The 25,750-nt window shown below is 38.6% G+C and overlaps 1 protein-coding gene across 1 annotated transcript in view; it reads right to left on the bottom strand.

The window, feature by feature from the left end:
- Positions 1-13,952, bottom strand: part of LOC140950392 (BOS complex subunit NOMO3-like) — a 30,644-nt gene extending 16,692 nt beyond the window's left edge. Inside the window, exons 1-17 of the mRNA XM_073399608.1 lie at positions 13,768-13,952; positions 10,865-10,954; positions 10,396-10,441; positions 10,040-10,140; positions 9,850-9,913; positions 9,640-9,679; positions 8,805-8,877; positions 8,397-8,474; positions 8,062-8,136; positions 7,306-7,452; positions 6,654-6,743; positions 5,847-5,900; positions 5,209-5,322; positions 3,518-3,603; positions 3,347-3,401; positions 1,879-2,004; positions 621-762 (exon numbers count right to left, since the gene is read on the bottom strand). Coding sequence (XP_073255709.1) covers positions 621-762; positions 1,879-2,004; positions 3,347-3,401; positions 3,518-3,603; positions 5,209-5,322; positions 5,847-5,900; positions 6,654-6,743; positions 7,306-7,452; positions 8,062-8,136; positions 8,397-8,474; positions 8,805-8,877; positions 9,640-9,679; positions 9,850-9,913; positions 10,040-10,140; positions 10,396-10,441; positions 10,865-10,954; positions 13,768-13,908 — 1,522 coding nt within the window. The 5' untranslated portion in view covers positions 13,909-13,952. The remainder of the gene's footprint in view (positions 1-620; positions 763-1,878; positions 2,005-3,346; positions 3,402-3,517; positions 3,604-5,208; positions 5,323-5,846; positions 5,901-6,653; positions 6,744-7,305; positions 7,453-8,061; positions 8,137-8,396; positions 8,475-8,804; positions 8,878-9,639; positions 9,680-9,849; positions 9,914-10,039; positions 10,141-10,395; positions 10,442-10,864; positions 10,955-13,767) is intronic.
- Between the last annotated feature and the right edge of the window lie 11,798 nt (positions 13,953-25,750).

Raw genomic sequence — 25,750 nt, 5'->3', positions numbered from 1 at the left:
TTATTAATCTTTGCAAATGACAAAGCATTACGAAAAAAAATGAATAAGAAATAGACATGAGAAGGATTACGCCATCTGCTTGGTCACCACAAGTGCCATTTTCTCAACCAGGGAATGGAAGTACTCCGGGCTCGCTTACCGAGAAAGGTCCATTAGTTCTAATTCAGTATTCAAATTTTAATCCACAATTGTTTTTATCTTACTATAGACAGCATCATTTTTTGCTATCATAACTGGATCTCAGAATGAAGGCCTATCCGATAAGGTTTTAGAGAAGGAACGAAGCCGTCAGGTATTAACTCGAAATTTTTGGGACGGAGTGTACCTCTATACCAGACGAAGTTTAATTTTCTTACACAATTCTAGGTCAGACACCAAGAATCCCTACCCTATCCCAGATTAATTGTGAACAGGAGAATGCAACTCTTCTTACGTTGTGTTGTACCATAGATCAACTTGCTATAAAGGATACCTATTCTCGACCAAAATAATCTGATTTCCTTTCCCTATCCTACGATAAGCCGCTCGAAAACCCTACCCTTCACAGCGGCGCAAATCTATAAATGGGCAGGGCCCCCCGCGGGTATAAGAGGAACCAACAGTTATGACGTGTAACCTACCAATACACTTGACACTTCCTGTAACGGTAGCCCTAAACTGTGAGAAGGTTATGCCAAGCACGGGACCGGAAGTCACTGTTACTACTTGCTCTTTAGGTGTTAACGCCAGACCCGCATTGACTTCTTGTAATGTTATTATAGGCTGAAAGATTCCAACCACATGCATACACACAAAATGTAATTTCTGACGATTGCGACACGTGGAAGCGAAGTACTCAAATAAAAAGGTTGTAGTTCGAAACAAAATTCAGGTCCATGAATTTAACCACAATTGGCTCTGACTCTTAATTTCCTTTGTCTCCTAACCCTTAATTAATCATGATTTTGACCAGTTACGGTTTTTGACCCGAATTCCATTTCGAACTCCAACGTTAGTTTCTGTGTTATTCGCTTCCTTACCTCTTATAAGTCATCTGGCATTAGCGTTAAAGCAGAAACTCTTTTTTTTTTCTCATTTAGCTTCTTTTCTGGATCTGGTGCCGGGGAGCACAAGTTTTACGTGTACCGTATAGCGCCGCCGCCGAAAAAGCGCCGAGATCGAATAAGCGCTGCATTTGGAAAAAAAAAAGTTAATAAGCACCGCGGCCCTGATATGATCAAAATCAAAAGACGTCAATTCCGCTCCTTTAATACGGAAAATAATAGTAACGTAGTTAAAACAATTGTTTGCCGCGTCCAACCTTCAAATTAACGCCGCCCTCAAATAAGCGCAGCATTTGAGATGTGAAAGATTTAATAAGCACCGCGGCGCTTACACACTGCAATAGACGACTGACTAATCCTCAAAAAACTATTCAAATTGAATGCCTTGTCTTCGTTGGGCAGGTACATGGATGTAATATGAATGGATTATCTCTTTCAACTCGCCTTTATAAAGCAAAGAGTAGGAAAAGTGGACAGCGGTTTCAAAAGAGAGTACCGTGAGGATACTATTGCTTGCGGTGCTAAAATTGTGCAATTTTTGGAAACTGCAACTACAAGATTTGGCTGCAAAATAGGGCGAATTTCGCGAGCAAAAATTATTGCAGCAACTAAAGTTTGCGATTTGCTGAACAGTCGCAAAAAACGCAAAATTTCGTTCCTGCAAATAAGAGCAGCCTTAACTTCTATAAAAAAGTTTATCATTTTGCATCTGAAGACACTTGCACATTTAATATATTTTTATTATTGTTTCGTCTAATTTTACGAGCTTTATCACTTACAACTTCAAATTAATGCAGTGTAAATAAAAATATTGGTGACAAGAAGATTTGACTACCTGAATGGAATGAACTCCCGCTGCAACTTTAAAGCAAAAGGCACCGTTTGCATCAACTGAAGTCGACATTGATCGTGTTGCTATTGATGCTCCCTCTGTCTGCAGAATCATCTTGCGACCCTTTAACTGTGAAAAAATAGAAACAAGTTATTATGGTATGCTGATAGCAAAGAGATAGGCTTGCATGAAGGACGAAAAAATACAGAAAGGTACATCGTAACAGTGTGTTAGATTGGACTTTCGAATAAGTTTATGAAGAGAAAACAACTTTGCGAACAAGCTTCTCAAACTCATTAATAATTCATAAACAAAATACAAAGGAAATTAAAGTGTAATGAGTGTTTGGAAATCAAGTGAAAAACTGCTCATTTTTACATCCTTAATTTTGTTTGAGAAGTAATATCAAGCATTCAACACAGCGTTTCAACACCAGATGAAACACCCCGAAGTTCGTCAAAAATACTGCGCTCTGCGTCGTATTTTCAACTCTTTTCTCAGTGCTTCATCTGGTGATGAAACACTGCGTCTCATGCTTAATATATTACTTCACAAAGTCAATACGCACACAAAGACAGAGTAATATCCACTACTAACTAGACTATGAAGGAGTTCCAAAAGGCGAAGTCAAAATTTAGCAAGCCATTGCATCGCTAAATGGAGGTTGGATGCCTGAAGTATCCGGAGACTTACAATATTGGCAGCCAGCTTCTAGATTGAGTAACGCCCCCATGGCTGACGCAACCAGGCCATGGGCCCGACCAGAAAAGGAAACAAGAAAGGCGCCCGTCATACTGGAGAAAGAACAAGAGGAAGGGGAGGGGAGGGACTGGCAGAAAGAAACCTTGTGGCAGAAACAACGCAGCACGTAGGAAACTCCTCACGCCACTGAATAACGTAAAGAATGTAGCGAACAAGCGGGCATGCGCATACCGACCGACCGCGGACCACTAGCCCTGAAGAAACTCCTAGTTGTTCAATTTAAATGGATCAAAATTTTTAATTTCATTTTATAAATGTTAATAAAAGACAAAAGTACCATGTGAAATTACTGCCGAGGAGGTTTCGGAATTTGAAGGATCTCGTTCACAGACTTAAAGAAGTAAAAGCAACCTTACACTCACTCAGGGAGCAAAAGAGTTCATGTATCAAAGTAATCATATTGCATAGAAATGGTTGACTGACTGAACAGTTCTACAGTAGAAATTTTTGCAACCAGAAAATAACCCGCGCAGCTTGTGTTCTAGGAATTGAAGTAAACAACACTTGGTTGCACCGTGTGTTTATGGGTATTAAAGGTCGTGTGCTTAATTTTTGAGATTCGTCGGTGACATTTTTTGAAAATTGCTGAAAAACACGAAAAAGAAATTCCGGGAAAAGAAGTACATTGTAACAATATGATAACTTTAAACATGTAAAAAAGTAAGCTACATAGAAACAATCCCTCCCTCCCCTTAAAAAAACACTTTACCTGAGTAACTCCTGGTGGAAACACATCGAACTTAAGTTTTCCACATAAGTGGTACCTAAAACATTGAAAATTAAGATAAGCAGATCGAGTTTTTTGTTTTTAAAGTTTGAGTTTAAACTCAAGAAATAGTTAAGTAACGGATGCAGTCAAAATTATATGTCTTCTACTTACGCAAAAGGTGAGATGACTGGCAGTCTGGGAGTATTAGGAGTAACTTGGACTTTTATTGGATTGAAGAAGTAGTTCTCTTTATTTGCCTAAAACAAAATAAAAATATAGAAATATAATATTGCTTACAGCTTTTTTAGATAACAAGCGACCTGCAATGTCAAAAAGCGTTTAGAATTTTGGGTTTTCCTGCGAAAATTCCTGCGACGTCAATCAAAACCTTGTTTACCATGGCAGCAATTTTGATTTCTACCCTAACCATCATTGAATTTCTCCGGCATGACGAAGGCTTTTGCGAAATCTTTGACGAGATGGTGGAATGTATTCTTGATTGACGTGGAAGAAAAACCCGAAATCCTAAAACGTTTTAGACAAGGCAGGTCGCATGTTCTCCGAAACCGACAGCTGTATTGGGATTATAACAAAGGCACAGTAGAAATAAGATTGCTATTTAGACCTCAGCACTTAACCCTTAATAACCTATGAGTGATCAGCATCAAATTTCTCCTTGTAATATCAATGCTTTGTAAAACAGAGTGGTCATAAGAATTACGGACATGATCACACAAGATGAATTTTCTTGAAATTTTATCAACGTCTTCCCACTACTTCTGTAGGAAAAGAATAGGGGCAAGAAATGAGAATTCAAATTTTGATATTAAGGTTTAAAGGGTTAACAGAGCTTTAGCCTCCTCATGCCATGCCAACCTTTACCATTTCGTCTAATCCTTACTTCTCAAATGCTTTCAGGTTTTGAAAGCAAGCAGCAATTTTGATTTCTGCCCTAGCCTTTGTCGAATTTCTCCGGCATGACGAGAGGCTTTTGCGAAATCTTTGAGATGGATTGTTGTATTTTTGATTGACGTGGCAGAAAAACCCAAAATCCTAACAAGTTTTAGACAACGCAGGTCGCGTGTTTTCCGAAACCAGCAGCTGTATGGGAGGGGTACATGCTTACCATTTACACAACCCATCCGGGTGAAAATAAAACTATAAAATTTGACGTGGTGGGAAAACGACCCGCTACAAATTATACCCAAATCTGCTAAACGGACTAAAGAGTAAAAAACCGCATAGTATCAAAACGAAGCCCATGTTTTCTGAAACTTTCCAAACGGAAGGGTGCGAGCCATTTGATTTTCCACCAAGGATTTTCGGTTATCCTATGTACACTGTAAATGGTAAGTAACCCAGATTTCGATTTAGAACTTAACACTTTACAGAGATTTTAATTAGCCTCTTCACGCCATGGAAACCTATTTTGACGGGGGCACCCAACGGGAAATTTTGACAAAAAGACCTAAAAACAACAACAAAGCGTGAACAAAGTTTTCTGAGACTATTTTAAGCATTTTGGGAGATTGCTGGAAAAAAATTATCTGTTCCTCACTCCCAGCAAGACTGATGGAAGAGTTCCCAGCCAGCAAACTTACAACCTCCAACCCGACTTACTGGGAACTTTCATAGGGCACAATTCAGATCTTGAGTGGTAAGTAACCCATACAAGTAACCCGTAGCAGCTATTCTAGACTTCGAATCCCCTCTCACACCCTGAATTATCTTTTTCCCAGCAACACTTTCCTTCCAAGGACTATTATTTCTTCCACATCTCCCAGCCAGCAAAAATGTGCCTGAAGAACAGATATTTTGAGGAACAGATCCATTGCGTGCCCCTGTTTTGAGAATATTCTTACCTGAATTGTGTATCCTCCAGCTGTGACGTTGTTTAACACATAAACACCTTCTGCAGTTGTTGTCGCAGTCAATCCCTCCCCTGCAGAAATGCTGACATCTCCAATACCTTGGCCCTAAAATGACGTAACATATAGATGATTTGGCTCAATTTTATCCTTGGCTCAAAGTCTATTTGCCATTGCTTCATTGGGGAGCTAGGGATGGCGCAGTGGTGAGAGCGCCCGCCTCCCAACAATGTAGCCCGGGTTCAAATCCCGGCGTCGAGGCCATATGTGGGTTGAGTTTGTTGTTGGTTGTCTCCTTTGCTCCGAGAGGTTTTTCTTTGGGTACTCCGGTTTTCCCCTCTCCTCAAAAACCAACATTTCCAAATTCCAATTCGACGAGAAATCAGGTAGACGAAGAACCACTTTGTAGATGTGCTACCTCCAAATCGTTATTTATTTATTTATTTATTTATTATTTAATTATTAGACACTGCCATACGTACCTAAAAACAACAGCAAATATAAATTAACCCATCCGCCCCTGAGCCGCGCGCCCGTAACCGCCCGTGCGGATACCGCTTGTGACGTCATCAGTTTTAATTGTCAAGGACAACTTTGTCCACTACTGTAACTTTACCTACATATTATTTTACCTCAGGTGTAAGAATATGGCCAGTGACTGAAAATCCATGGACTTGAAAAGGAGTCTATGAAAAACAAATTAATTGTCCTGTGACAACAAACTTACACACGTAAAAAGAAATGGCTATGCTGTATAAGCCAAATACCCTTCTTTACCTACACTATCGCCAGAAAATTACATGTGCATGTAAGGTGAAGGAACATCTTAGAAGTATGCAGCAGGTAGACAGGAGGCATTATCAACAGCACCGTGAACTGCCTGTCAGCAACTTAGTTAATAGTATATTATTATTATAGGTGAACCCAACACATGGCAGATAAAATTACTTGAAACTCCACTTATGAAGGGCCAGGCCGGAAACGTTTGGAGACTAAACTAATATCACCAGACGGCACTTTTGTTGATTACTATTTTTTTTTTGTATTGAACTTTCCTTTACTTAAAATTCTGGATGACCCGCAAAGAAGCAGAGGCAGAGTCTAGCAAAGAGCTCGCTAGTCAGGTGGCTGATCAGGAAGTATGACACATACATGTAAGACACCACGCCCATCTCAAACCCTGAGCATGAGTTGATACAGTGTAAGTGATGATGAGGAGGATGGTAAAGATTAATTATATTTACTTAACTATTTCTTAAAATTCTTATACATAAGACACATTATACTTGCTGAACTAAACTATAGTTCTGGAAAATTTGGCTCTAACATTACATGATTGCACAAGTACAAAATACGCTTTTTAACAGCAGAGATACACATTGCCGATCAGCTCACTTTGCAGTAATGATTCATGGTGAATTATATTATCTCTTACTTGCCTTGAGTACAACACTTTTGTAATTGACCGAAAATGTCAGTTTGGAAGGAACCACATCAAATGTAATAAGCTCCCCTTGATAATATGGAACCTGGAACAAACAAAAGGGAAATAAAGTAGTTAAAATATAATAGGAAATTACCGCTACATGAAATTAACATGAATTTCAAAAATTCATCTAAATGTAACTTGCGTTAATTTCTTGAAAATTAATTTCCGCACCATAAATTTATAAGTGGAACGTTGATTCATGCGACCTTTATTTCCATTTGGGTACATTCTGACATTCTTGACACCTAAGAAAGAGGAGTATTAAGGGTGGAGATCGGCCAGTAACAGGGAAACTGTAAAGAAGCCTCAGAGTGGCCAGAGTTTTAGCTTCATGTCCTTCACATGTTAGGGAAGGCACCACAAATGAAGTTTCCATTTCAGATTATACGTTTAACTTTGTCTCTGTTTGACAGAGTGAAGATTCGGCAGTTGGGTTACATTACAGAGAAAATAATGAGGCTGGAAAATTGTTCCATAAATTGGGATAAGGTTGTAGCCCTGATCACGGTTCATTTCGCATTTTGTTCATTTCTGTCTCAACCGCTTTTGTTTCTTTGTGGGTGTGACATGTTAATTTCCTGAAAGAAAGGTCAAATACTCACCAATGTGTACTCGCCACTTGGTACGCTTGGAAATACAAACAATCCATCCACTCCTGACTTGACGCGACACAAGGGTGTATCAATGTCTGTTTTCTTCCTGATGTTTTCTATTACATCACTGGGAATTTCTTCACAACCTGGCAAGTTCTTCAAGTTGACAAGAAGTGAAACAAGGAGTCTAAAGTACTATTATGTTGTGGCTCAAAAAATTCTTGGTTTCAATGTTATTTTCCTTTGTGTTTAGGTAAGGAAATAAATTATGATGAGACTGAAATTTGAACCAAGGATAAAATTGAACCACAGCAAATTAATACAAACACACAAAATACACATATGTGCTTAAATGGACACTACAGCAGTTAACAATGTTCATAAGTAATGTTATACAACCACGAATTTATTAAACTTTCAAGTAGTGTGTATTTAGTACAGGTTGTACTTAGTAACAATCAATAGCACAATATTTCTGATAGGAATACACCCCAGCCTTTAACTACTAAATAAATTCTTCTTTTTTTATTACTAAAATAATCTATTTGTCCCCTGTCTTTAATTAAATACATTATTGGACAAGGCTGAGTGTGATATGAAGAAATAATGCAGATCAAGGAGGGTGTTGTCTGCCAAAGCTGAGAAGTGCTTCCCCACCAAAGGTAAGAATGAGACAGACAAAACCTTCATCATTCATAAGATGTAGATTTATATTATTTAACATGTACATGTGGCAGTCCTTTGCTTTCACTGACGTTAACATACCTTCTGAGTGACGGTTTTGGAAAACAACAGGAAGCCCACATCTTGGATAGGTTCACCATCACTTAAAACATGGCCCTGAGTTAAACGTAAAAATACAATTTTGGTGATGCCCAAAAAATTAATTATACAGTAGGCACATTTCTTTGTCAATTTGTCTCGAAAAACTTTGCAGATAATACACAATTCAGTATGCAGAAAAAGCAATCTGTGTAGAATAATAATAATTATATTATATTGTGTGATCTAAGTGGAAACAGATGAGTGGGGTAGGCAGATTGCGAAAAGGGAGTACAATAAATGAAAGTGACGGATCAACAGATTGAGTTCTGACCAACCTTGACATCATACCCTGAGACTATCATCTTGTCAACAACATTGACATTGCCAGACTTCACTACAACTTCTGTTTCAGCCTATGAAAATACAAGCAATTGTGAGCTGAACATGGTACATGTAATACAAGGAGAATAATCACACCATTATTCTTAATGGGTTACCATTATTAATAATAATATTATATTGGTAGCAGTGAACCAAGATCACCCAGATAATGGTACATCAAATGAACCGATGAATCCTTTCCTAGGGTGGATTCATTGGTTCTTTAGATGTGCTACATGTATGATCCAAGTGATCACAGAGATTTAGATCATCCTACAATGTTAATATACATGTAATAATATCTTGTTTAAATATTGATACCATGATTTTACTCCTTTGCCAATATATAAAAATAAACTCACATTTTCAAAACTCCAAGAGGCATGAGAGGCTTTCACTTGGTATTTTCCAGGCATGACACGGGCAAAACTGAAACTGTCAAGAAAAACAACAGCAGAACTAAGAGTTTATTGCGAATCATTGGATAGGTGTAATTAGTGCTTGGACTCTTCAATATGTTATTATTACAATGAAACTTCACTTGCCCTGGCAGTATGAAAAGCCTAGTAGGGCCAGGAAATTCACTGATTGAAATTACATAGAATGATTAATATTATTCATAAACACATAAATTAATTATTCTTCATTTTAAATTATAATGTAAATATATAACATCTATCCTATACTGTATCTGGCAGGGGGCAACTGGTAAGCTATTTACAAACGTACCAGTATAAGTAAGACCAAGAATTTAAACTCAGGCTCAGAGAGACAAAAATACAGCCAGCAGTTAGGGTGGGACTTGGAGCCTCCAATTGGCAAGTCCAACATGCTAAATGCACCTAACTGCTTGGCCATGCTACTGGCAAGCCTAATAGCCATATGCTTGGTGCAGAAAGCTCAGTTATGATCATTGGATTTTGTTATGTATGCTTTCACTCAAAAACCCAGTTTGACAAGAAAAAACAAGATCAACTAGTCCATAAGTCTGACCACCTCAAAAGCTTGATGCAATTCAGGCAGAGCCTCCGTTTCTCATCCTCAGTCAAGGTGTAGTCAAAAGGATCAGGTTCTGCCTGCAGGCTGCTTTTTGTGTGCCTAGATACGTATCTGATGAAAACATTGTCTGTACCTCGGGTTTGAATAATCACTTGCCTCAAAAACAGTTTTACTACTGTTTATTATTTCTTTACTTACAATCCTCCATCAGTTGTAACAGTCTTTCTTTCCTTGTCACCTAAAAAGGACAAGAAAGTTCAAGCTGGCCTTTAACTTTTAGGTTTGTAAGGTGAAAACTGCCACATGCTACAATGTACACTGTTAAAGTGTAGACCTGTAGACCAAAATGAGGCTATTGTATGAAATCTAGATTAATCAAATTCAATTACAAAATTTCTTTTATCAAACCTGAAGTTACATGAAGAGAAATTTCTACTCCTGCTGGGCCAATTTCTCTTCCTTTACTGATTACCTGGTTCAAAAAAAAATTGAGAAAATCAACTTAAGAATATAATTCATGGTTGCAAGTAATAGTTTTAGTTTATTACATAATGATGGGAAGAAAAGAGCTACCTTTTTTGAAAGGGACAAAACTTACCTTTCCAGACAGCGTGAACCCAGTAAAAATAAAGTTGATGTCTTCTCCTTTGCTGCACTTGTCTGTGCTACCATCAATGTTCAACTCAACACTGCTTGGATCTGCACAGAAAAAAAATCAAATCATTAACAAAAAAAGCATCAAATGAGGTTTCTGGATAACCGACCACCTACCCCTCCTCTAAGTCAACATGAACACTTACTTCTCACTTGTGGAAAAATTGAGACTTAGGGGAGGGGTAGGTGGTGAGATACTCAGCAACCTCAATTGCTAAAAAAACAGTTTCAAAACCACTTTGTCCTAAAGTATCATATCAGAATTATACGATCATGAAATCTTTATTTATTTTTTCCTACCAAAACTCCATCCAACTGGGGGTTCAATCTTTAGAACAAATGTCCCCTAAAACAATGATAATAAAACGATGTAAATTAGAACTTTAAATAAATAAAAAACAAATAAATAAATAACAATTTGCAGGTAGTACATCCACATAGTGGTTCTTCGTCTACCTGATTACTGGTCGAATTGGAATTTGGAAATGTTGGTTTTTGAGGAGAGAGGAAAACTGGAGTACCCGAAGAAAAACCTCTCGGAGCAAAGGAGAGAACCAACAACAAACTCAACCCACACATGGTGTCGATGCCGGGATTTGAACCTGGGCCACATTGGTGGGAGGCGAGTGCTCTCACCACTGCGCCACCCTTGCTCCCCAAATTCATACTACGTAGTTTTGTATTGGCTTATGTTATAAGAGACCATTTACTGTATACCCAGTAAACAAACTAAAGTAACAAAATTTTGACATACATCACACATCAGTACCTTATCATAAAGTGGAATAAGGAAGTATCCATTATTTGGGGCACATTCGGTCTGAGACTTGATTATACCTTGCTTGGTAAGCAGCTTCATCTGTTTATACAACAAAATTAATTTTAAGGTGAATGATGCTGTCCAATATTAAATATAGTTTGAAAAAGATAACTTACAGCTTCAGAAAGACTCAGTGTTTTTTTTAGCCTATGTAGAATTAATAACTTGTATTATTGCCAATTACCATTTTCATGTATCGTAAATCCTCTATTTAGCCCCTGTCTCAAATAAGCCCCCCCCCTCCTTTTCAGAGGAGGAAAGTTTGGAAGCCCCTCACTCTGTTAACCCCCCCTCCCCTCCATCCTTATTCTCCAAACAATTAATGTAAACTGATCAGTTATGGTTTATTCCGGTTGAAAGTTCATATTGTTTTCGGTCTTTCGCTGCATGACCTCCAGCTTCATGTGCTTAACTTTTTAAAATTTATGATCTAGTTCTCTGTGGAGAATTGTTACCATTTTCTTATTGTTAGAAAAAGCAGTATAACACCCGAGAACCAGAAGTCCGTCCTTGAGAAACTTTGCTCCCGTTGGTGAAAATTCTAAGCTGCAACCTTCACAAGATAAAAATTTTAATACACAGCAGGAATGATAATTTTATAGGCAAATGTCCAACTAGCTCTTGATCCTGAGAGCTCCTGGCAAACAGACAGTTAATGTCAACTGAAAATTCATCAAACGGCTTCGCTTCTTCTATTGTATCACGCTTGCACATGAGTTTTTCACGGACTACTGGCTTCCAGACTTTTTTATAAAGTTAACGTGATGACCACAAGCAACAGATTCGAACTCGCAATAGTAGAGTTGGACAAAGGATATTCCCTGAACTTGTTTCGCCAATAAGCCCCCCTCTCTGTTAAGCCCCCCCCCCCACTCCCCTCAAAATTGCTTGAAAAAATAAAGACAGAATATTTTAAAAGATTTAATACATGTACTAAACAGACCACTAATGTGCCTGATGGTCTTTCTTTAAATCTTTATTCTGCAGTGCAAAAAAATCTGAACGGGCCTCCTAAAAAAAAATTTTGAATGATAGCTTGTCCTTTGGGCAAGCAACTCTCACATTTTCCTTATCTGTGGCCACTTTTTTCTCATTGTAGGCAACAAGAGGAGCCCAAAATTCTAATCCGATGGTTGTTATTACGCATGCGCCGCATGTACATGTATGTAGCCAGCATTTGTTTGGACTTCCACTAAGTATGAATGGAATGCACAAAAGGCAATTTCTTCACTTCTACCCCTCCTACTCTGATCACGCATGTTTTGATCTTTGGTCACCTGAAACTTACGGAAAGCACAGCATTGGAACAATAACCTTTGGTTATTACTAGTCTTACGTTTATAATAATGATTTAGTTAGAAGATGACTTGTTTAACCCTAGTCCACTAGGCAAGTGAGCTCTAAAAGTTACTTGCCTGACAAGAAACTTTTTTTCTGGGATAAGACTTTATTCAAGGCCTACTGTAGTGCATAAAGTTCACAATGCACTTTTTAAGTCATTTTCTTTTCTGCACAGTCATCCTTCACAGGTATATTATTACAAATCTGCAGGATCAAACCAGCTACCAGTTGAGCTGGATAGATTAGTAAGTTAAACAGCTGTGCCAGTCACAGATAGTAGTGCCATATCCAGTTCAAGCCTGAATTCTTGTCATACTTTATCACAGTGACCAAAATGTTTACAGTGAACTTCAATGTAACGAAGAGCCAAAGGACTGGAAATATATGTTGTAGTTATTTTTTTTTCAGGTAATTTTTCTTTTTCTTTTGTTTCAACTACATTAACATATATATATACATTACCATGCCCAAAAACAAAAGAAGAACAAAAATTACCTGAGGGGAAAAATTAACTACAACTCGTATATATTCACTATAACGAGGTTTCACTGTACAGTGTATATAACTCTGGCCTTTCTACATGTATTATTAACAAGATTTATGCTTCAAATGTAATTGGGCCCCTCTATTTAAAATCTGCAACCCTCTCCCAGAAATTATCAAAAATCAAAGTGTCCCCCTTCAGAAAAAAGGAGATGTCTTAAAGAGAACAAAGGTACCAACTTGGCTGCCCCCTATATAAAAATCTCTGAAGTCCCCCAATCCCAGAATTTCCTACATTGTAAATCTTCAAAGGGGGGTCTTTGAATGCTAATGTTGTAAACGTTGGAAAAATTATATATCAAATGGACCATACATGTTTTCTTACACGGTGTTTAATAAAATGCCAAATTAAGATCAAGTGATGAAAAGCAATCGGAATCCATCACATACAATAAGACAAGACAAATTAGTTTAAATTTAATAAAGACGAAATTGGCATTGGCAACATTTGTTTGCTATATATCCGTTGGGGTAGCTTGGCAGCTCGGCTCGGTAGTCCTGACTGACAAGCCACTAAGCTGTCTAGCCACTAAACTATATAACCCGACTGAAGAGCCACCAAGCGGCCAAGCCACTAAAATATATACCTTTCTGGTTCTTTAAGATGCTAAACTCGACTAACAAGCCTTCGAGCCACCGAGCCACAAAAATACATACCTTTACTTGTTCTTTAAATTTTGCATTTTTACGTCTTTTTTTATGTCTGTCTTATAGTTAAGCTTATAAGTCTTATAACTTTCTCGTTCTTCAAACGCTTGTCATGCAAGACTGGCAAGCCCCCGAGCCACTTCTGTTTAAAATTTTACTCCTTAAAATATGGCCCTGTATTCTGTGGTTGCTTCGGTTTCGTTATATCGAGGTTCTTTTTCAAATAGTTTCGTAAATTTACTCTTACTGGGGTAAAAAAAATCGTCCCTTATACCCAAGGACTTCGTTTTTGAGAGGTTCGTTTTTATGCGATATTTTACCTGCACGAGGGAGTAGTTGATTTCAACTTCAGACTGCACAAAACCACCACAACCAACCACATCATCAGCTCGTGCCAAGAATCGATGACTAAAGGCTAAAGAAAGAAAGTACAGGGCTATCTGGATGGAAAACATGTCCATTTCAGTGGAAGAACGCTGTCTCACGCGAGTTGAATGGAACTTGTGATTCCCAAGCGGAGATAAAGGCCTGGCTACCAAGGAGGATATATTAATTCTCCTTACATGTCAGGGTAAGTTGAATGAGCGCTGCTAAATGGCTGGGGTACTGGGGTACAGCTCGGACTGTCAATATGAAAGAGAAAACGCGACTTCGCGACAAGTTACAGTGACTGCGTTTTGTAAGTATTTGATCGCTATTTGCATCTACAATCGGCGACAAAATTGTTGACACATTGTACTTAAATAGGGGGACTTCGGAGAACAAAAGAATCCGCACCCCTCCCCTGTCCCCTCCATTCAAAGTTGGGGTGTTTGTTGTTTTCTATAGGTAGCTAGAACAAGGGCACAACATTGCACGGAGGGGATGGGGGAGGAAAGCTATATTTCCTCCTTTTGAAGTTCATAAAACGTAAAAAAGCCCACTTTTGGGCGAAGTGTCTCAACTCATTTTGTCGCCGATTGTAGACATTCAGGGTTATTTTGCCACTATTTTTAATACTTGCTGTACTGATACTGAATCAAAGCTGTACGCAAGGTTGGTTTCCATATATATCGTTGCGATCCAATTGCTAAAGAATGAGTTGTGTGCCTATGACTTTCCGTTTCCACTTGATCATCACGATCGCTACGGAGTATATAATGCCCTAGATGTTTATCTAGATCATTACATTCTGACATATTTTTCATCACAGCAAATCACCCTTCAACCTTATGGGTCGAAACCAGCCTTCAGTTTGACGCTTTAATGCACCCTTGTATTGTTCGTATCCAAACTGGCCATTTATTAATTGCTAACCTGGAGGACTTTCAACACAACCAGCTGAGACTCGGCTTTTGTCGGATATCATAGCGTATTCTAAGGAATAATTTACACTTCGGCTTTTTACCGTAACTTAAAACTGCATCGAATAATACAATCACCTCATTGTTATAGAACAGGAGGTAGTTTTGTATTACATGGCAACGAAGTCAAAACTTGTTAAATCTCACATGATTTGACTTTAGAAAAATTCCCCCTCCTGTCCTATTTTGTAGCGAGATTTCTAGGACTTGAATTGAATTTGAAGACTGACAAGGCAGCTCACAAGAAACTGAAATATGAGGTATCAGACATCAGTATTGAAATTAGATTCCATACTTATTCATTTCAAACTTCCGTTAGGTCAAAACAACACACAATTTATGTCTACCCTTCGGGATTAACTCCAGTTTATCTCCATACTTTCCTTTAAATTTTTGTTCTGAAACGTTCATCTTCCTTGAACTGATTCAAGTTCAAAACAACGGATTCAAAATAACTGTGTTTGAATTAGGGGGGTGGGAGGGGGGGTCCAAATTAGTCTCTTTCGCAGCCGTGCGTTATTAGTGGGGAGAAATGTTGCGTGACTCTGATAACGGCTGCGAAGAAGACTACATCCAACTGTATATATTTATACATGCGTAGAAAATTCAGCCAATCAGAATACCGGAAGGTCATTGTGTATGGGAGGGTATTACAACCAACCTTCCAGTCATGCGCTGTGCGTATATTGCATTAATTGTGTCAGCCACGGTATCACCCTCGTACCCAGCGTCTTCGTTCCCCTTGACCAGCGGTCGGGAACGAACGCTCGGTAGGTACTTCATATATGATTATTATTATGTACCGTAATATACTTATTATTATATTATTGTACTTTATACAACACCATATATACCCCTAATCAACACCATATACTCCTATACATCACCATACACCCTATATATCCCCATATACCCCTATACAATACCATATACCCCTATATACCCCTATACAACACCGTATACCCCCATATACCCCTAAACATCACCATATACCCCTATATACCCCTATACAACACCATATACCCCTATATACCCCTATACAACACCATATACCCCTATATACCCCTATACAACACCATATACCCCTATACAACAACAACAACATAAGCTTTATTTGCATGACTATAATTATGTAGTTACAGTATTGCAAAAGCTTTAACATAAAAAAACGAACAAACAAACAAACAAATCATAACAATGATAATGCAATGCAATGATTACTATAGACAATCAAGTATCATCAGCATGATTTGATAACAAATTATTACGTAAATCATTACATAATGAGACAAATTTCAACAAATGTGAATTTACGGAAAAATTCTGTGTATTCATCAATTTAATTATTAATTCTGTGTAAGATAGCGGATTAAAGTCGACAAAATTTTGTTGGATTTGATTGTAGAATTTCTCCCTTGGGATTGAGTATTTTGGACAATGGAATAGAAAATGAAATTCGTCTTCAATTATATTAGAGTTACAAATAGGACAGAATCTATCGTTGCGGGAAGTTTGATTATATCTTCCAGTTTCAATCATGAGTTTGTGGTTACTTATACGAATTTTCACTAAATCTTTCCAATTAGCAGAATTTCTAATTAAGTCTAGATAGCTTGAAATTTTATAATCATGTTTAAATAAGCTGTAAAATTGTAGCTTCTTAGAATGATGGATTGTATGTTGCCAATATGCAATATATTTTTGTTTTATTATATCTATATAGTGTTTGATCTTAGCTTCACTTAAATTATTAGGATCAAAATCAGGGAGGTCATAGTATTCAAATATTTTCATAAGATTATGGTAAAAGCTATTTTTACCATAACAGTGAAGTTCTAGCGAAGTACGAAAGGCTTGTTTAACAATAGTATCCTCGTTTTTACGCAGAAGATACAATATGTAATAAAGGATGTTTTTATAAATATTAATAATTAATGGAAACCGTCCTAATTCACTTCTACTTGCAACATTTGAAGCTTTATTGCTTATTTCTAGGTAACGCTTGCAAAATTTCAAGTGGGTTTTTTCAATTGGGGTAGTGTCCCAAGCTTTAAAATCATGTTTTACATATACACCCCAAATTTCGCTATTATATGATAATATTGGGGAAATCATCGTTTCAAATATTTTGCAAGCAAGAGAAGGTTTTAATTTGCTAAAGTTTGTGTGTTTTCTTAAACTAAAAAGAGCATGAAGAGCCTTCTCTTTCAAGTGTTCGAGTGAGATATTATAATTACCGGTTGAGGAGATACGGGTTCCTAAATATGTATATTCATGGACAATATCAATGGTTTCTTTACCTATATGGAATGCTAGATTGGAGTTTTTCTTCGCTCGTTTTTGAAAGACCATAACTTTGGTCTTTTTGGAGTTTATATCTAACATCCAAGAGTGGCAAAAAGTGGATAATGCGTTGAGACAGTTCTGTAATCCTATTTTAGATCGTGATATAATGATTAAATCATCAGCATATAAAAGCGAATTTAATTTGGTACCATTTGGAAGGACGATAGGGTCTGATAAAGTATTTTGAAATGCGGACGGTAAGTCATTAACGTATAAATTGAAAAGTAAGGGGCTTAAAATACAGCCCTGGCGTACGCCTCGTGAATAGCTAAAAGATTTTGTTTGACTCGTACCTATTTTCAATGCACACGAAGAGTTTGAATATAGGTTTTGGATTAACTTATAGAAACATCCCCCTACACCAATTTGTAATAATTTATATAAAAGTCCGTCATGCCAGACTGAGTCAAAGGCTTTTCTAAAGTCAACAAAACAAGCGTATACTTTCTCACCGTGACAGTGTACGTACTTGTCTATAAGAGTTCGTAATGTTAGGAGGTGGTCTGATGTTCGATTTTTAGGTAAGAAGCCGATTTGAGACTTGTGGAGTATGTTCCGCGAAGTGACGTGTTCAAGAAGTCTTTGGTTTAAAATTGAAAAGAACAACTTTCCTAGACAACTAGAAACACAAATCCCGCGGTAATTTGATGGGTCATTTCTTACGCCAGATTTAAATATGGGAGTTATAAGACCGTTGCACCAATTTTTAGGCACTGTTCCTAAGTTAAGAACAATATTAAAAAGTTTATGGTAAACAGGTAGCAGTGTTGGTAAGCTAGCTTTAATCATTTCGTTTCTTATTTTGTCGGAGTATGCAGATTTGTTATTCTTTAATTTTCTTGCTGCCTTGCTTATTTCAGCTTCTGTTATGAAGTAGTCTAGAGGTCGTGATTGCATTAAGACGTCTTCTCGTGTTCTTAACTCATTGACAACTCTCTGTTGCTCAGAAGTAAGTGGCTTATTAGAATGTAGACACTGGAAATAATTCATCCAATTCTCTTCTGCAATTGGTGGAGCGTCTTTGTATTTTATAGTGTCATCCATTGATTTTAAGCAATTCCAAATATTTTTAGTATCCAAATTGTACGTTATATCCTCTAATTCTGAGAGTTTATTGTTGTAATATTCATTTCTTTTATGTGCGGGTAATTTCTTATACTGCTGTAAAACAATATGATATTTTTCACGTAGAGTGGTATTTAAGGGATCTCTGTGTTTTTCATTTGACAATTTCCTTAATTCGTATCTTTTTAAGCGACATTCCTTATCAAACCATTTTTTATTTGAGCGTGAATAGGTGCGTTTACGTCGTCTCGTCGTTATTATCTTTAGACACCGTTTTGCCGTTGTGATAAGAATATTTTCTACCTGTTCCGCGGAGGTGTTAACAACATACACCATACAACACCATACACCATACACCATACACCATACACCATACACCCCCATACATAACCATATACCACCTATACATCACCATACACCCTATACATCACCATATACCCCTATACAACACCATACACCCCCATACATAACCATACACCACCTATACATCACCAAATACCCCTATATACCCCTATACAACACCATATACCCCTATATACCCCTATACATCACCATACACCCCTACACATCACCATACATCCCTACACATCACCATACACCCCTACACATCACCATACACCCCTACACATCACCATACATTCCTACACATCACCATACACCCCTATACATCACCATACATCCCTATACATTCCCATACACTACTATACATCACCATGCACCCCTAGACATCACCGTACACCCCTATACATCACCATACATCCCTACACATCACCATACACCCCTACACATCACCATACACACCCCCATGCATACCCATACACCCCTATACATCACCATACACCCCTATACATCACCATACACCCCTATACATCACCATACATCCCTATACATCACAATACACCCCTATACATCACCATACATTCCTATACATTCCCATACACTACTATACATCACCATACACCCCTACACATCACAATACACCCCTATACATCACCATACATTCCTATACATTCCCATACACTACTATACATCACCATACACCCCTACACATCACAATACACCCCTATACATCACCATACATTCCTATACATTCCCATACACTACTATACACCACCATACACCCCTACACATCACCATACATCCCTATACATCACCACACACCCCCATACATAACCATACACCCCCCATACATAACCATACACCCCTATACATCACCATACACCCCTACACATCACCATACATTCCTACACATCACCATACACCCCTAGACATCACCGTACACCCCTATACATCACCATACATCCCTACACATCACCATACACCCCTACACATCACCATACACCCCCATGCATACCCATACACCCCTATACATCACCATACACCCCTATACATCACCATACATTCCTATACATTCCCATACACTACTATACATCACCATACACCCCTACACATCACAATACACCCCTATACATCACCATACATTCCTATACATTCCCATACACTACTATACACCACCATACACCCCTACACATCACCATACATCCCTATACATCACCACACACCCCCATACATAACCATACACCCCCCATACATAACCATACACCCCTATACATCACCATACACCCCTACACATCACCATACATTCCTACACATCACCATACACCCCTAGACATCACCGTACACCCCTATACATCACCATACATCCCTACACATCACCATACACCCCTACACATCACCATACACCCCCATGCATACCCATACACCCCTATACATCACCATACACCCCTATACATCACCATACATTCCTATACATTCCCATACACTACTATACACCACCATACACCCCTACACATCACCATACATCCCTATACATCACCATACACCCCCATACATAACCATACACCCCCCATACATAACCATACACCCCTATACATCACCATACACCCCTATACATCACCATACATTCCTACACATCACCATACACCCCTATACAACACCATATACTCCTATACAACACCATATACCCTTATACAACACCATATACCCCATTCAACACCATATACCCCTATATACCCCTATACAACACCATACACCCCTATACATCACCATACACCCCTATACATCACCATACATCCCTATACATCACAATACACCCCTATACATCACCATACATTCCTATACATTCCCATACACTACTATACATCACCATACACCCCTACACATCACAATACACCCCTATACATCACCATACATTCCTATACATTCCCATACACTACTATACATCACCATACACCCCTACACATCACCATACATCCCTATACATCACCATACACCCCCATACATAACCATACACCCCCATACATAACCATACACCCCTATACATCACCATACACCCCTATACATCACCATACATTCCTACACATCACCATACACCCCTATACAACACCATATACCCCTATACAACACCATATACCCCTATACAACACCATATACTCCTATATACCCCTATACATCACCATACACCCCTATACATCACAATACACCCTTATACATCACCATACATCCCTATACATTTCCATACACTACTATACATCACCATACACCCCTACACATAACTGTACACCCCTATACATAACCGTACACCCCTATACATCACCATACATCCCTATACATCACCATACACCCTTATACATCACCATACATCACTATACATTCCCATTCACTACTATACATCACCATACACCCCTACACATCAACATACATCCCTATACATCACCATATACCCCTTTACATCACCATACACCTCCATACATAACCATATACCCCTATACATCACCATATATTCCTATACAACACCATACCCCTATACATCACCATACACCTCCATATATAACCATACACCCCTATACATCACCATACACCTCCATGCATAACCATACACCCCTATACATCCCCATACACCCCTATAAATCACCATACACCCCTATACATTCCCATACACCCCCATACATCACCATACACCCCTATACATCACCATACACCTCCATACATAACCATACACCCCTATACATCACCATACACCTCCATGCATACCCATACACCCCTATACATCCCCATACACCCCTATAAATCACCATACACCCCTATGCATTCCCATACACTCCTATACATCACCATACACCCCTATACATCACCATATACCCCTATACATCACCATACACCCCTATACATCACCATACACCTCCATACATAACCATACACCCCTATACATCACCATACACCCCTATACATCACCATACACCCCTATACATCACCATACACCCGTATACGTTCCCATACACCCAAATACATCACCATACACCCCTATACATAACCATACACTCCATACACTCCATACATAACCATACACCCCTATACATCACCATACACCTCTATACGCGAAGGAAGGATTAACGTATGGGTTTTGAATAACAGTATCTATTCCCGGGGGGGGGTACTCCCATATATGGGCTGTATAGGTACGTGCGGCGCAATAGGGTATGGTTTTTGAAGTTTTCGGTCCTTAAATAGGGTATCTTTTTTGACCCTTTTGTTTCTGTGTCCCTTTTGTGGTCCTTAGATAGGGTAGGTTAATTGTATTATCTAATACTGGAGTGTGAAAATGCGCGCCTAAACGAACGGTTTTTTTTTAACTTGATGTATCCTTTTAAGTATGAACAAAATGATTTTGCAATAGAGGTTTAATAGCCGTTAAGCGGGTAAATACACGTAACGCCTCTTCAAGCCACATGTTTGTTTTTTCCTTGAATAGGGTGTCATTTTTCGGCTTTGGGCCTTAAAAAGTGTATCAGTTTTCGCTTTCTTAGTCCTTAACTAGAGTTAGGGTTTACGAAGCTTCGCGGCACACCCCTATCCGAAATTCGCGGGAGTATCCCCCCCCCCCCCGGGATCTATGCCTATTCTTTGGTGTTTGCTCATTTATAACACTAATTCAAAATAAGATCATGAGGCTACAGAATCCATGTGGCATTTCAATTATCGATGCTTTTACAGCTGTTTATTGGATAATACCCGACCTGCGATGCCAAAAACGTCTTTGGATTTTGTTTTTCTGCGACGTAAATCACAATCTGAAAAAGCGACGCTTTCTTCGCTTTCTTGCCTTTACATTTTAGCGAACCTCCTGGGAAACGAAAGCCCGTGGTTTGTGATTGGTGGATTTCGATCCGTTTTGTGTATTTATGTGTTTCAAGGCTCGTTGCTTTGTTTTTGAAAAGCACCGTAAGTTTTACCTTAGTTCTAGGTTCTTTTAACTTCTTTATGCTGAAACGTGGCAAGTTTAGATTTCAAAGGTGAAATTGTTCCTAAAGAGCTTCCAAATCCAGAGGAAACACAGATACGGAAGGGTGAAAACGAACTGGTTATTAGTTCCCGCTAACATTTACATTTGCTGACAAACACAGTGGATGCTACGGTAACGGTTTGATTGACGTCGCAGAATAATTTGAATTTGGAGCATGCTCAATTTTGTCCAAGATGTCGGCAGACATTCTCGACCCCAGTGCTTACGGGTGAGGTTCCTTCCTCTTCCCGACTTATCTAGGAAGATCGAAGGAGACTCTGTTCGCAGGGTACTAATGTCGTTATTCATGTCGTTATACACGGCATTCATTGAAAACATACTGGTCTTGTTTGGTGTAGTTATAAGTAATATACACTGTATATCTAGCCGATTTTTTGAAATCCAGCCTAAGAAATTTCCAGTCAAGTGAGTGAAAAGGCGTCAAAAGGCAGGTTTCTTTATGATAAGCCCGAGAAGCTCCAAACTCAGAGTAACGAAGAAATAGGTAAGGAGAAAAAAAAAGAGGGAGTTTTTATAATAGTTCCTTTGTCAGGGGCGCGGCCAGCTTTTCGACTATAGTTGTAGGCCTGCGCTGACCTCACCAACACTTTGACCTCTTAAGCGTTTTAGATCACCCCAATAACGCATAGTTTATTATAAGCGGTAGAGTGATCTAACCAAAAATTTGTAAGCCCGGAGATAGTTTTTGGCCGAAAAAAAAAAGGACGCAAAAAGCTCCAATTGACGATAGCAAGAGAGGCCTCAAAAATCCGGCTAGATATAGAAGAAGCTTTTTAGATACGTATATATTGTCAGTTAGAAATTGTTATGTTGTTTTATTTCATATTGTACCAACCTGATGAATTTTTACCGTGTTAAAATAAAGATTTGAGATTCATTTCACCCATCCATTGTTCTATATCCTCAATCCTTTGCCTTATTGTGCCTATCATTTCTGTTGAGGCCATATAATGTCCTTTTATCCTTTTATGTGCTTCTGAATTTTTTGCTCCAGAAAGCTCTATTGTCATTTCACTTTACATCATCGTATCTTACTTGCCATAATTCATTTTCGTTTTTGATCAGAGACTGACCAAAACTTAAAATTCCTTCCCTGGGCGTCAATTTTTACTGGGAATTTTCATGTCTTCGCCCTGCGCGCATTATTAATGTCAAGTCTTAGACCAGATAACTTGTTCTACTGCTAAGTACAGGGCCCAGTTGTTCGAACGCCGGTAAGCGCTAACCTAAGGTTAAATTTTAATCCGGGTTTCTTTTTCTTGTTATCAAAAGCACTTTCTCGGATAAGTTTCTTTATTCTTTTTAGAATATCCAATCATCAAATTGTAGGCAGAGAGAATTAAACCGAATTTGCTTTTTAAGCTTTCAAATTTGAGTTCAAATTTCGCACTAACCCTGGGTTATCTTAACCCAGCTTCGAACAACCCGGCCCAGGAGTCGTGCGTTGTCCGCCGCCAACCAAGTTTAGGGATTCGGAAGGGGAGGAATTGCCCCAAAATGTAGGGAGGAGATTTACCTTGACCTACCTCTCCTCTCCCTATGATCAATGATCAAATAATTTGAATTTAAAATAATGACTTTTTATCTAACCAAAAGTTCCGCTCATGATATCAGCATCACGGCTTCAAATGAATGAGGGGGGGGGGGGGGGGGGAAGGCCTAAAAGAGAGAGGGTGAGGCTTACTAATTTTCTTCCCCTAAAATTAAAAGAAGGAAGGGGGGGTTAATAGCAGATTAACGGTAGTTTCTGGACTCTCGATATATCTCTCCTTTATATACTAATTTTACTACAATAGTTTAGGTCAACCGTGGCTCTCATTCGTTGCGCCTCGATCCTATTACCACTATAAATTTCTAATAACAATTTATACTTTAGAGCATCATACTCCCCCTATACACACCTTTGCATGTGCTGACCTAAACGTGCCCCTGGTGCGACCCTCGATCAAGGATCGCAGTTGCTAAATTAATAAGACAGGTGAAGTATTTTTTTTGTTAAGTGGAATACTACTCAGTCCTCTTTCGCAACTTTGTCAAGATTGTTGGCTTGACTATGATTTCTACAGTTAAAAAAATGATATTAATCGAGGATTAAAACCATCAAGTGAAATAGACCTGTAACCTGGAAATACTGTACACTCCCCGAGTGAACTCCAAGCGCATATCGATTGTGTGACTCGTGGTTGCACCCCGGGGATGTCAACCAATCAGAAAGCCCAAAAACACCAAGCCTGAGTGGATATATACTAAATAAATTTTAGTTACCGACGATTGCAATGTATTTAGCAAATATACCCATCGGCTATTTGTGAATTAGATTTTGAGTGAAAAGCTCAACAGAGTACGGTATCTCCAGCCAGTACATATAATTATAATTCAATATCGTTTTTATTGGTGAACTTGAAATTTGAAGGTCATATACCAATAATGAAAATAAATAAATAGATAAATGAAATAAATAATGTTTTCTCTACTGACCTTGGAGCTAGTAGCCGAATTGCGGAGGAACTGCGGAAATCAGACTCATTTGCATTCGCTTCAGTCCATTGTTTAATCTCACCGCCCCCTCCCCCCTCCACCCCCCAGTCCCACAACGGCACAAGTCGGCCGGCTTACTCTTCGAACGAAGAAACGACGAAAACGAAGCCAACGAGAACGCCCCAAAAACAATAAGAATATGCTTGGATTAGCAAAACACTACGACTTTACTTTGCCGTTGCGCGACTGCGACGTGATGTTAGATTGACCTTTTTAAGCCACTATCAGTTTGGAATTTAAGCAATTAAAGGACTTTTTGCAGACAGCTATTACCACCACGGGGGCAGCCATGCTATGCAGGCACACCACTAGTAGCGAGCTTTGACAAGAATTAATGCTACATATGCTTTGCTGAATGTAAGGCATCTAGAAATAAAATGGGACAATGACACACATAAAAAACTATATAGGGTTTTATGGTGATGTGTAGAGACGCGTATGGGAATGTATACGGGTGTATGGGGACGTATAGGGGTGTATGGGGATGTATTGGAGTATATGGTGTTGTATAAGGGTGTATGGTGCTGTATACGTGGTGTATGGTGATCTATAGAGGTATATGGCGATGTATATCGGTGTATGGGAATGTATGGGGTGTATGGTGATGTATAGGGATGTATGGTGTTGTATAGGGGTGTATTTTGATGT

Source organism: Porites lutea, chromosome 10, assembly GCF_958299795.1.
Source record: "Porites lutea chromosome 10, jaPorLute2.1, whole genome shotgun sequence".
Classification (NCBI taxonomy): Eukaryota; Metazoa; Cnidaria; class Anthozoa; order Scleractinia; family Poritidae; genus Porites; species Porites lutea.
The sequence above is the reverse complement of the archived record's forward strand: the minus strand, read 5'-3'. Positions and strand labels throughout refer to the sequence as shown.